Below are 13,632 nucleotides of genomic sequence, written 5' to 3'. Positions count from 1 at the left end.
CTGTTTCTCATTTCCTTCTAGGATCCTTGATCACACCCAAGCACCTACAGCATATCTATCACTGACTTCAGTCTTCCCCTCAGAGATTTGTCTTCATTATGCCTAACTGGAAATGTGCTAGAGAAATCTCCTCCCCACCCTTTTCAGTCCTGGTGGGATTTGTGCAAAAAATGTGTGGGAATTTCCCCATTGCTTTCATTAGAGCTTCAGTTTCGCTCTTAAATGTTTAGCAATGTTGTTCTTCATAAAACAAGCTGATGCATAACAAATTTATAGCAGCAAGCCTATAAGGAAAGGGCTTTTTCCTTTCCAAGTATTTGGACTCATGTTGACAAATCCCACAGTGATTGCCATAATACCAAGTTGGAGAGGTACCATTTCCACCCCCGATGCTTTTATCCACAGTGAAATTAACATTAGCACATGCTTTCAGCACAAAATGTTACCAGTGAATTTTTCCTGATTTCCTTCATCACCAGCAGTGCTGACTTTCCATAGCCTAGTGAGTTGGTGGCATTGCCAGCCAGAGAAAATGAGCACTTAGATAAAACCCAGCTTCTCTCTGCTGTTTTGGAGACCATGAAATCCCCCTCTTGGTAGAGGGCTGTTACAAAGTCTTTAAAGTTTAAAACTAGTACATAAGTCTTCTGTTTGACCCTCTCTGCCAAGGTGATAATTTTAAGAAAAATAAATATAAGCTGGGTCTTGCCTACCATGACAACAACAAATTGCAATTCCAGGTGAAGAGCAATGGAAGACTGATATTACAATGCCTTTCATTTCTTTATATGTGCTAGGTATTTTGCTTACTTTTTTTGTGTGTGCCTTTAAAAATTATTATTTTTATTTTTCTCCCTAGAACTATGATTTTGAAGGCAACTATTAAATGAGGCAAGAACTTATTTATATGGGGAGGATTGTATTTAATTTGGAGAAGCTTGGTCATTCCATGTTTGTAACAAATGCATAGCTGTGTATTGTCTTCAAATGTTTAATTCTTTGAAGGATAGTCAACTCAAACTTGAATTTTTTTAATTTAATGCACCCTTACTTCACATATCCTTTAGGCTTTATGCAGGCCTCTCTCTTCTTCAGGGCAATTTTAGTGTCTACATCCCTCTATTCTTATTTCTATTGTTTTTCTTTTCTCAAAACTTTTTTCTCATAGGACTACCTTATTATTTATTAAGTACTTTTTTCTCTTCACCTTCCTCAAAATGTTTTCCATTTATGAGATCTCCTGTTGTTCTCTTTGGAGTGGCAACACCACTGAATGAGGCAATACAATGCTCCCCAAATGACTTGTGGTTGGGGAAGGGGGTGCAAACATCCTTCTCTAAAGAAAAGGTAGAAATCTCTGAGAATTTGCATGGTTCTTTATGCAAGTTGCAACTTCTCTACAGATTTTGTTTATGAAGACATAAGTACAGGATGTTCAAAAAGGTCTTGAGTGAAGAGTGAAATTTCCAGCACCTTTTGAGACCTAAGCTGGAGTCTGCACTTGTTTGCAAATGATTTTCAGAAAAACAAAACAGATAAAGTACTTTCCTTCTAGAAGGAGGAAGCAGTTGAAATATTTGAACTGAGTAGGCAGCAATAGGATTTGTGAAGGTGGGGGCTGTGTAGAGGTCCAGCAAGGAGAATTAATATGCCATATGAGAAGAGATTTTACTGACATCAAGGTAAGTATCTTTTTTCACCCAGTGAAGCTAATATTTTAATAGATAATAAATACTTTGGAAGTCTAGCCTAGATCAAGATATTGGGATAACTTTTCTTTCAGCTCACTTTAAGTTCTAACAGTTTTATTTCAATGCCAGATTAACTTTCGCTGCAAACCAACTTTCCGAGAAGGAGGCTCCAGATCTCCAAGAGAAGTAAGTAGTGGACAAATTTCTTTTCATTTGACATGTATGCTGGTCCCCCTGGTGTGCAGCTGCAAAAGTGCTTTGAGATTGAGAGGAGTCTCAGACAGAGAATTGGTTCCTAGTGGAGTATGTTCCCCTCTACAGAATAAATGTAAAACAAATTCTAGCTGAAACACACTATTACTTACACTGACAGAAACCATTTCACTGTTCTGTTGTCTTTTGCCCACTCATTCAGTTATTCTTTTTCCCCTTTTTTTGGTAGCATTTTTTTCTTCTTGGCCTTTGAGCTAGTATTTTTGTTTTTTGAAAAACTATTTTCCTCTCCTTTCGCTTCTTCTCTCTTAATTTTTTTTTCCCTCTAGAACTATCTCAAACATAAAATCAAAGATTAAAAAACCTAAATATTTAGGAAGTAGTTCTGGCCTTATTTCAACGAGATGAAAAAAAACACCACCTTGTCCTTATTCCTCCTACAGTTTTGGTGGTTTTTGAGGTTTCCTGCAGTGCCTGCTGCACTTTTTCACTCCAGGAATTACTCTGTTGGCTGAAGGGACTTTTTCCTTGGTGTCTGTGAACAAATTTAACAGAGATGCAAGGTGCCCATGCTCCTCTAACACATCTTTTTTGTCCTTGTTTGCAGAACTTTGTGCGGCACCACTGGGTGCACCGGCGGCGGCAGGAGGGCAAATGTAAGCAGTGTGGAAAGGTGAGATTTCCTGCCCAGCACAAGCACAACACAGGGCACTCAGGAGTTCAGGGTAGCCACTAGATCCTTCTAGTCACTGCATTTTTTTTCTATCACAAACACTTGGCCTCTTTTAATAGCTAATGCAAGCCTGAGATGTTTAGCATTACAGCTCTGATTCCCACATGGGAAGCGAAAGGCAGCTGCATCTGCAGGAATGAGAACATCATTTGTCCTGGGAGGTTGTGGTGTACTGGCTGCTGAAAGTGAGGAGGAGGAAAGCTGTGACTCCTTGAGCTTTTTAATTGCTAGGCTAGGCCTGTACTTATATGATGTTCTTGCAGTGCTGTCCTCTGTGCCAAAATTGTGGTGGCCTAATTTTTAGGCTCCTGGAAGAAAAAGGCTGTTGCTTTCTTTCTGCCTCAGCAGCTACTAAAATCTGTGAGACTGCTTTAAGTTTCTTCTACTTCGTAGATTGTAAAAATTTATTTCTAAAAAACTATAAAAAGGGAGAAGAAGTACTTTAACTACTGAAGGTCTTTTTCTTCTGAAATATTATGAACCCCTGAAATATATTGGGAGATATTTAAAATTAAATTAACAAGGATTCAATTTCCTTTATTTAGCACTATATTATACTTCTTCCTTCCTCTTTACTAATAGTAAGAAAGTCCATGTCTCATCTCCACAGCACAATGCTTCAGTCAGAGGAAAATGAGATTTGTATCTGGATACTCATGCAGATTGCCAGCTACCAATAGGACATGCAATAAAAATGTGATGTCCTTTTATAGCAAGTACCTTGGGAATGGTGCAGCAAGGCAGTTTGCACACAGCATTCTTAGGGTATGGCTTTGCCATCCTTCTCTGCCTTCTTGGTCTGGATCTCCCCTACAGGCATTAGGAGTTGATTTTGCAATGAGAGAACTCACCAGATATCATATCCGAACTTGTGCTGGGTATGTACCCATGGGCAGCCTTGGTTGATGTAAGTCTTCAAATCCAACCATCAAACAGACAGTATAGAAAAGTTCAGAGAAAATGTCAGTTTTCCCTATAAATAAGAAATATTCAGTTAAGAATAACATAAGTATGTTGTAGTAGAGTTGTTCTTTGCCAGGAACAAAAAATTAGAGAAAATTATAATGAAAATAATCAGTTATATTTATTGGCCAAGCAGTCTCCTATGACAGCAAAATGCATGTGCTCTACTACAATATTTCAAAAACCTCCAAATAAGAGCCACCTTTATTATTCTCTTGTCTTGCAAGAAAAAGGAAACTATCATTGAAACAGAATGACAGTATATTTAAAGCAATAAAAAATATTAATCATAGAATACTTAAGGATTCTGGTAGATCTCATTGTTGAATAACAGTCCTATCTCATGCCTGGAATGGGATGGTTAAGTATTTTAGTGATCATTAATTACAGTTGAAATAAAGAAAGTTTTCAGGATATACCCATCTCATGCTTCAAACCATAAGCAAGTGAATAGGAATTAATGCGCTCCATATCCTCAGCACAGTCTTGTGGCTTTATATTCTCTGTGCCATTATGTGCCATGGCTAACACTTCCTGAAAAACTGAGTACACAGGGGTCTGCCACTGTTCAACCTTAGATCAGAAGTGCAGTTTGAAAGCAATTTTCCATGTTATCATCACTTGCAATGGTTCACATGGGGGACAGTCTTGTAACAAATGAACTGAATTCCTTTTAGATTAAACTTAATTGGAAGTTCACTCTGCAGTTACTGGTGGGAATTCAGTTCACAGGACCAGACCTACAGCTAATTCAAAGTGAAATTATCTGAAAATGCTTGTGTGTAATCTCTTGAGTACTAAGAGAGCCAGTGCTACCCTGTTACACATGATTGCTAGTGCAAATATGGACTATAGAAACTCATCTAGGCTTTAGGTTTTTACTCTTCCTGAGGGTGATTTCACTGATTTATTGCTGAAGTATTATATAGAGAAATTGGTACCAGGGAAGTGGTCCTGGCATGTGCAGTGTAACCAAGAAAACTATTTCTGTTTCATGAATTTCCAGAAATCATGTCTTTATAGTTAACAATCGATGATAATCTTTCCTGTGATCTTGTCTTGTTGAACCTTGAGTTCATGCAAAGTTGTAGCATTTACAACACCCTTCAGCAAGAAATTCCTGAACTTAACTACATGTTATGAGTAAAACTACTTTGGCTGGTTTCAAACCTGTCACACATTAGGTCTTTTTCCTAATCCTTCATAGCTATTGTGTTTGAAGGGATGGTAATTAAGAGTTCCCAACCCATGCCATCCACACAATTCATGATGCTTAAGAATTCTTTTCTTTCTCTTGAAGACATGGAAAAAAAAGGCAGTTTTGTAGCTGTTAGCTATTTGTTAGCTGAGATCATTGGAGTAATCAGGATTATTTTTTTCTTTCTATAATATGACATAAAAATGCTCAGACCATGTGGTCCAGCATCCATTTCATAACTATGTGCAGTAATAGAAGCTTAAGGATGAATGAAAAGGAGTCTTTTTCTAATATGCTTCCAGTTATGAGTGGCTGAGGGGTTTTCTGAGCCTGAGAACACATTTTGGACCATAATGTTAAGCAAACACTATTTCTTTAACCTTCTGTGGTGTCCAGAGTGGGATGTCTTCCACAGAGATGCAGTGTGTGCCTACAGTGTCTCTGTCACTGGTGTCACTTTAAAGACCTGTGGATTGATGCAGGGCTGAATGTAAAGTTAAGACTGAAATTTCTAGTGCTTGAAAGGCCATTCTAGTTCTTTGTTATTTTAGCAGAGATCACCATCCAAGTGCTTCTGTTGCAGTCTGTATTCAAGTTGTAACAACACCTCTCTCCTATAGTTATACTGCATTAGGGTATCTCTAAGAGCACTAAAAAGAGAAAATCTTTTGTAGGAAAACACTTGCAAAAAATTATTAGCAGCCCTAACACTGGTGTGAAAATAGTCTTTAATAATCTATACTTCTATGAATATAAAAAGAACATATCAGAACTAGTAATCCCTATATTCTGTCTTTGGTGCACAGGTGTTAATGTTAGTATGTTAGTTTGTACTTTAATCCAGACTATTTAGACAGGTTGGATTACCAACACAGGTTGGTTTTGTGGCCATTCAAGCACTCTTTTCCTACCAGTGCATTTTTGCTGGTGCGCACACTGTTTATTTCTACAGGAGCAGCTCCACAACATGGGATTTTGTGTGTTGTGGAGGGATTGGTTGCTGGAGAATCAGTGCTAATCATATGCTGTTAGCCTGATGTTCTCAGAAAGGTGAAATTCATTTTCTGTCTCAAATTAGAAATTTTGAGTTAGAAGACCTCCTTGCATGATTGAAGACATCTGCAATTCAGTGCTTCTCATTCAGAGGAGGCAGAAAATATGATTTCTAGTGAAATATGGAGGGTTCCTTTGTTTCAGTCCAACAGTCCCTGCCAAATCTCCCTGTGACTTTCAACGCACGGTTTATTTTATCAATTTTATCAATTACTTTATTTGTGAAGCTAGCTTTCAAATAAATCCCATTTTACCTGAAACTTCGATCCTTAGAAAGAATTAGCTCACATTTGTAAAGCAACTTGAGGAAGGAAAGTGATGGTTTATTGCTACTTATCGTTAATATGTTTTTATTGCTGTATAATTTTCTCTAATGACTCCCTAAAAGCCAAATGACTTACTAAATAAATGAAAAATGATCCATCCAGAACCAGACAAGCTGCTCAGTCCATATGTTTAAAATGCACAGCTGATGGGCTGTGGAATTAATGTACTGAATTTAGACTTTTATTTTTGGAGATTTTGGGAGAGAAGAGTTTTCCCATTGATGTTACAAGGCAGAAAAAACCAAAACATTTTGTGCCCGTGAGGGTCTGAAATAATTATTTTTTATTTTAGTGCACTTCAGAACAAGGAGGAGTGAGATTTGTTAGAAACATTGTGGAGCACTAGAGTCAGTAAATGAGGAAAGAGTATTTTGTCCAGTGTCAGACCTTTGCTCCAGCACTTGTATCACAGTTACTGCTCTTATGCTCATACTGAATGGCAGACAAATTGTGTCCAGCCAGAAATGTCTGGCCAGCTTGTGTTTGTTAAGCCACGTCACTACACCCCATTGCTAAACCTGAATATGCCAAATCACCATCATTATGAAAATTCTACTATTTGAATTTCTCTGAATGTAAACCATGAGGCATGAGGGGAAGGATTGAAACAGAGCCCCAAAAATCTAGACCAAGGCATCTCTGCACGGCTTGTTTGTTTTGGGGTTTTTTTTGTTTGTTTGTGGGGGTTTTGTTTGTTTGTTTGTTTGGGTTTTTTTTGTTTATTTAATTCTCCTTCTTGATGTGCTTGAGCTTTTTATTTCACTGAGCACTAGTAGGCTCATTTGTCCTGCAGGGGGAAGAAGGGCTTTAATAACAGAAGCAGTGAGGCAATGACCTGTTTGATGTTACTAAATCAGTTTATAACTTTTTTTTGCATTAGGTCTTGGGCATTTTCCAGCATGTAGGAGATTTAGGTATTACTCAGATTGTTGAAAAGAAAATTGGTTTACAGATTCATCACTTGGTAGACAGATGGAATTAGAAAATTCTGGGTGGTGATGGGCTACTTACAGAGATAGAGAGGGGATTGATGGAAGGCCATGAATAAAGGATCCAACCAACTGCAAATCTAAAATCTAAGCAGTAAAGACAACTGACAAACTCTTCACTGAAATTGTGGACTTTCCATCTCTCCAGACATCAACCCAAATAAATTTTTTTCTTGACTAAAATAACCTAACTCAGCTCAAAATTAGAGACTGTATCTGATTGTTTGTTGCCTGTAGAAGGATATATATGACCCAATTGTCTTTTCCAACCTTAGAATTTACAGCAAAGTCATATTGCATTCTGTAGAAAGAAGCTCCTCTCTAGGAGAATAAAATTGCAGTTTCTGGTTGGGGTGGGCTTTTTTTGCTTTAAAAATGCAAAGAAATAATTTATTTTAATTGTGAGATCTGAATCAAGCCGTAATGTTTTTTTTTTTTTTTTTTGGAACTTACTGGAAAGACTTTAATCTGAGTCAGTTCAATAAAATTATAAACTTAATTACTTCATTTCCCTGTCAGAACACTCCCAGAGGGACGTTGTAGTTAATTTTGTTCTGTTGTAAAAAAATAAAAAAAAGGTAATTCTACTCTGTAATAAAAAAGGAAAATTCAAATTCTTGTTTATATTTAGAACAAACAAGGCTGCAATGACAGGACACTTTGTTCAACAGAAAATCTGAAACTTGCAAGTCTGTAGAAATCCATTAAAAATTAAAATAGAAAATTCTTCTCTATTTCTTCCATTGTTTTTATCTGCAAAAAAAGTTTAAGTAAAAGTGAAAAGTTTTGCAGAAATCCTTTTAGAATTATTTTGTGAATATTCCCCAGTGGAGGAACCTTCTCTGTTACCTCCTGTAATTGTTTTATCCCCCAAAAATCTGCTTGCCTAGCACAGTCACCTGGCTAGAGTTAGAGATATATATTTTCTTATAGTCAAGAGGAGTTTAATGGTTTTTTCCCCCCTGGTTATTCTAGGGCTTTCAGCAGAAATTCTCCTTCCATAGTAAAGAGATTGTGGCCATCAGTTGTTCCTGGTGCAAGCTGGCGGTAAGTGGAAAATACTTCAGGAGACTGGGTTTGACTAGGAGTGATTGTGGGGGGTTTTTGTTTGTTGGTTTAGTGCATTTGTTTGTCTTAGTTTGTTTTTGTTTATGTCTTTTTATTTTTTTTCCTAAGAAGACATGGCTTATGAACATAATCTTTAGTTACATGTCCTAAATCTCCATATATTGAATGACTTGAAGATGATGGAGTTGGGAATATTGCTCCAGTTTTTGTACCAACACCCTCTTCTTCTTCTCCATGCTTCCCCTTTGTCTTTCTTGACTCTACTCTTTCCCTCTCTTCCAGTTTCATAACAAAGTCACCTGTTTCATGCTACATCACATTGAGGAGCCATGTTCCCTGGGGGCTCATGCTGCTGTCATTGTGCCTCCCACCTGGATCATTAAGGTGAAGAAACCTCAGGTAACTGCATGCTGATGTCTGTTTCTGAAGCTGTCTGGCTGTGCAGGGCCTGTCTGGCTGTGCAGGGCCAGCCTGGCTTCTCTGCTTGGTCCTCCTTCACCAAGGCATGCTTGTTCAACCCTGCCTCTCTCCCTGAAACCCAGCATACATCCATGGTGGTTATGAACCTGTATCCTCCTTCCCCTCCATCAAGTCCTTCAGTGAATTTCCCTGTTTGGGATGATTAGCAACAAACATGACTTGCTCTGAGCTGATTCAGCTCAGAGTTGTTCCTGTAACTGTGAGTTCAGCAAGCATACTGCAAGACATCCCCTGTGTGGTAGGCAGTCAAGCATGTTTCATTAAATAGAGCTGAGCAAATACAGGGAAAAACTTCACAAACATCCACTTGAACTGCAGTAGGAATTGGCTGTGTCTGGACTTGCATCTTTCTGAATTTGCCTTTAATGGACATGTAAAGAATCAGGTCTTGCACCAGGGCTTGCACATTCAGCTGTAAACAAACCCACACGCTTATTGTTGCACATAACAGGCATTGGACTTCAAAGCTTTTGTGATTGATGTGGTAGGTCTTGGAGAGGGTAATTCACTGAACACAACAGGGAAAAAACATATCCAAAAGAGAGCTGGCCAGAAATTAAAAGGGGTTCACATCATGCAAGAATAATTTTTTCTTTGAAAGTTTGTTTTTACTCCAAGTTGAGCTGAAAGAAACAAGCACTGAACATATGAGGGAGTAAAAAAATACTGGTTAAATTTTTTATTTCAGGATAATATTCTTTATTTCAATCCATCCTTGGGAAGTGACCTGGGCTTTTTGATTCTGCCTCCTGGCTGTCAAGAAGAAGCTAAGAAGTGCAGGCTGTAGCCAAGGCATTAAGACAAAAGTAGTCCATGAAACCAGAAAAAGGCCTAAATTGTGACACTGCCTTTAGTTCCAGTTTAGGGATGTGACAGATTTGAGCATGGGTAGAAAGCCTGGTTGTTAAAGGCAAGGAGCAGAAGAAATACATGGATAGAGTTACCAAAAAGTCAACCAAAGAGGCCTCTGTTTCTCCTTTAGATCAAGAGAGAGCATAGCAATATTCCTAGCCACCTCCACTCTGGGAAGAAAAGGCTTTTTTGCCATTTGTAGATTTTCCCCACACTCTTCTTTCTCCATCTCCTCTGGAGAAATACTTTTTTCTCTTTTGTTGGGGAATGTTTGAGTCCTTGGCAGAGACTTAATATCCTTGGCTAATTTTCAACAACTGTGTGGTATTTGATAGATGTATCCGTCTTTGACCTTAGAAAATGAAGCGTTTCTTCAATTCTTTTAATTTTTATTTTAGTTAATTTTTAGTAAAAAAGGGGTAAAAAAAAACCAAAACAAAAAACCCCAACAAACCCTGACATGTAATTTTCTTTTGATTCGGCTTTTGCCCAAAGCAGGGTATATCTTCCTTACAATATTTGTAGAGAATTTGCTTGCTTGTCCATTTTTTATTCAAATTAAAAAATGAATCTAATTTAGGCAATTATAATTTATGGAAAAAATATCTTTTAAATAAATAAGGGCTTAAAATGTTAAGCCAAAAGAAAGTAACTCTTAGCTTTGTGTGCCTGAGTCATGAGCACAGAGAAAGTACTTGATTATTAACTTGCAATCACATCTCTAGTCCTTGAAATTCATGGTCAGTAGCATGCAAACGTTATCTTGAGTAGCTGGAGCATTAAATAGATCAGAAATTTATTTAACACAGACAATGGGTGCATTTCCATTAAGCTTCCTAATAGCACCCATTGGAGTTATGGGAAATGAATCCTTATTACTTTAGAAAATAGTGATGCATCTTTTGGATGTGTTTTCAGATTTTTTGGCAGAAGCCTTGCTTTCTTATTTATTGTTTTCTTAGGAAATATTTTTTCTCTCCTGCTGTTTCTGGCCAGCTCTACTTCTATGTATTATGACTCTCTTCACCTTATAGAAATGTTTGGTAAACACTTTGAAATATTCACATCACTTCATCCGGAGAGTACAGACAAAATATTTACAAATTGTTGTAATTTCACATTAAAAAAAAATGAATGTGTAATCAACAATGTGTTTTTCACATATTTAACAGTCAGAATAAATATGGATAGAAGCTTTTTGGGTATAAAATATTTCCTCAGCTCTAATTAACTACTTACATTGGTCACAGACAACTCCAGAACTGAACTCCCCGCTCATATAAAATTGATTTTTAGTGGTGCCTGCATCCTGTTTGTTTGTGCTTTCCTTGAAGTAAATAAGATGGCATTTTGCAGCAAAACCTTGCCCTGTTTTACAATTTTTTATTTTTTGACTGCCAGAAAAATGGTTTTCCATGCTTATTTTGTACAACATGGGTCACCACCTTTCAAATATTAGGCTTGCACAAAGGCCACACTCTGTGTCTCATTACCAACAATGTTGGGCTAGTGAAGCATCATGGTGTAATTGATTAAAAACAAATTTATACTGACATTTATGGTCTAAATGGGGAGCTTTTGCTTCTTATAAGCAACTGATTTAAAGATGAAGAATATTCAGAATGGTTCAAAGTTTTGGAATTGGTGGTAGCCCTGTGTGTAGTGATGCCCTTACATGAATGGAAAACTCCAATATACCTCTTCCATGTTATCTGTAATGTGAGCCACTTCTGTAACTTTTCTACTGATTTCCAGTATTTCTGTATTGTTAGCAGTGCTTTGTTACCAGCTCTGCTTTCCTGGGTTTCCAAACAATTCCACCTCCTAGTTTGTGAAGCAGGTCACCCTTGTTGACTGGTGGTATTTTATTATAGGTGATGTTTGGTAGCCAAAGTGGTGTTAGCTCTGGCACTGGACTTGCTATATGCCTGTGTTGTGGGAGAAAAGTAGATGACAAGGAGGATCTGACTGGTGGATTTACTGATTTAGTCTGTCTTCTGTTTGGGAAGACAAAGGCAGTAACTGTAAAATTCCAAGGTTTTTCTGTTCAAGGTGAGTCAATTGGTGTTTTCTTCTCCTCCTTTGAGGACTGTGAACTAGTTCTGGTGAACAATTACATTCCTGGGCTTATTTCTAGAGTTCCTCAATTGCTGAGTGCAGCTGGCTTGTCTGACAGTGGTTTGTGAACAACCAGAAGATGGTCAAGATTGACCTTCCCAGAGATTGTTCATTATTAAAGTAATTTGAAAATCAGTGTGCTAAAAGCCTTTGAAAACTGAGGATGAAATGTTGTAAGGAAAAAGGTTGAAAGGTTTCATTTGGTTTATCTGAGGTAGGCCGTGGCCCTCACACCATCCAAAACTTTACAAGAAGGACTCCAATTACTCTGTTCATCTACCTCAGCTTTCTGAGAGCTATACTGACCATTCAATAACATGAGAAATCTCTTTTTGAAGATGGACAAACTGACATCCACAAAGGAGAGGTTTCCTCTCTAGAGGGAAGTTAGGATTTACTTATTGTGCCCATTTAAAGGTATGCTTTGCTATCAGGTACCTTGCTAAATAACATTGTTTGTTTACAAAACACTCATTACCTTGTTCTGTGAACAAGATCTTATGTATCCATTTCTTCACTTCAGTGTGCAAAAACTGCTGATTCTCTTTGGCTGTTACTCTGCTGCATGTTTGCAAAAAACTCCTGTGTATGTCTAAGCAGCTTTTTGCAGTTCATCTGCTACGGACATGAGGTTGCAATTTCTGCAGCAAAGCTTTAGGTTCTGTTGACACTTTAGGTGTAGGCATATTTAAAAAAAAATTTAAAAAATAGGTAAAATAACATTGTAGAGATGCAGCATTTAGTGCCTATTTAGTATGGAAATTAAAATGGTTATAACCATGAATGGAGACTTAGCCTTAAACTGTTTCTTTAATATAGTTGAATGCCTTTTCCCACTCCACTGTGGGAATATAATCCTCATTATAGTGGGATTTAATGACAACTACATTTATTCATTCTTTAAATTATTCTTTTATAATTATTGGGGTTTTACTGAGCCATCTTTACCCTTGATATGCGTGTGAGCTTTCAGAACATTGGTAACAAGAGTGTGGATAGATTAGATCTCCTCTCTGACCTGTGTTTTGCCCAAATCCAAGGAGAATCCTTCAGAGAATGCCTGAGGAACTGGGCTAAGGCCCCCATGGGAGGCAGCTGTGAATGTAATGCCCCCAAACTTTCTGTTGACATCAAGGCTTTTGTCTGCAGTCAGTGTGACTACTGAGGCAGGCCAGCACAAGACCATGCAGATGGGATTGCTGATGCACTTGGTAGTCAGTGCAGTCTGTATGGTTTATCATGCTTTCAAGATCACTTTGTATCAGCACGGGGAAGATTATGAACTTATGAACGCTTCTTTAGGTGGTTTCTCAAAATATGAGCTAAAAGGGCAGATTCCTGGTATTGCTCTACAGAGCTGTCTTGTCTTCACTATTTTCAGTAAGCAATAAGCATGACTATTTCCTTCTTCAGAAATGCGGAGAAGTTGGGACCTTGTGCTCTGTGGCAGGCTTCTCTTGGTCCATGTGATAGAAGGCAATGCCTTTAGGTATTTCAGTTAGATAGCTGTTAGTTTTTCTTCTCAGGGATGTGGAAACATTAACTTGTGCATCTGGTGTGTCATACCCAAGTCTTGAAATTTTGGAAGTGATTGATGAGTATTAAGAAAAACTTAGCTATTCTTGTTGATGTTAGATAGCAAGCAGGATTAAGAATAAACATCACTTTTTACAGATTTCATGATCTCTGCTTGTTTAGTGGAACACATCTGATCAAGGTCAGGACAGAAAAGAACTTTCAGATGAGATGAGTGAATCTTGCTTTCCTTCTTATAACCAGGAAAAAAAAAATCAATGCGCTTTCTTCTAATTCCTCATGCTACTTTGTTTCCTGGTGATGGTTAGACTAGAAGTTGAAATACTGTATAAGTATTTGGAGTATTTCCCATAAGACAAAATTTCAATTATGGAAATAGCTAGGATTTCCTGCAGGTATAACTTCAATTAGT

At 37.7% G+C, this 13,632-nt stretch overlaps 1 protein-coding gene across 4 annotated transcripts in view; it reads left to right on the top strand.

Annotated features, from left to right (window-relative positions):
* Window positions 1–13,632, top strand: part of DGKI (diacylglycerol kinase iota) — a 200,668-nt gene that overhangs the window by 88,375 nt on the left and 98,661 nt on the right. For 2 of the 4 annotated variants that reach the window (XM_058023130.1, XM_058023133.1), the window contains exons 5-8: window positions 1,821–1,877; window positions 2,512–2,577; window positions 8,142–8,213; window positions 8,517–8,633. In XM_058023130.1, coding sequence (XP_057879113.1) covers window positions 1,821–1,877; window positions 2,512–2,577; window positions 8,142–8,213; window positions 8,517–8,633 — 312 coding nt within the window. The remainder of the gene's footprint in view (window positions 1–1,820; window positions 1,878–2,511; window positions 2,578–8,141; window positions 8,214–8,516; window positions 8,634–13,632) is intronic. The other 2 variants (XM_058023132.1, XM_058023131.1) reach the window with 1 other exon arrangement.

Source organism: Melospiza georgiana, chromosome 4, assembly GCF_028018845.1.
Source record: "Melospiza georgiana isolate bMelGeo1 chromosome 4, bMelGeo1.pri, whole genome shotgun sequence".
Taxonomy (NCBI): domain Eukaryota; kingdom Metazoa; phylum Chordata; class Aves; order Passeriformes; family Passerellidae; genus Melospiza; species Melospiza georgiana.
The sequence above is the reverse complement of the archived record's forward strand: the minus strand, read 5'-3'. Positions and strand labels throughout refer to the sequence as shown.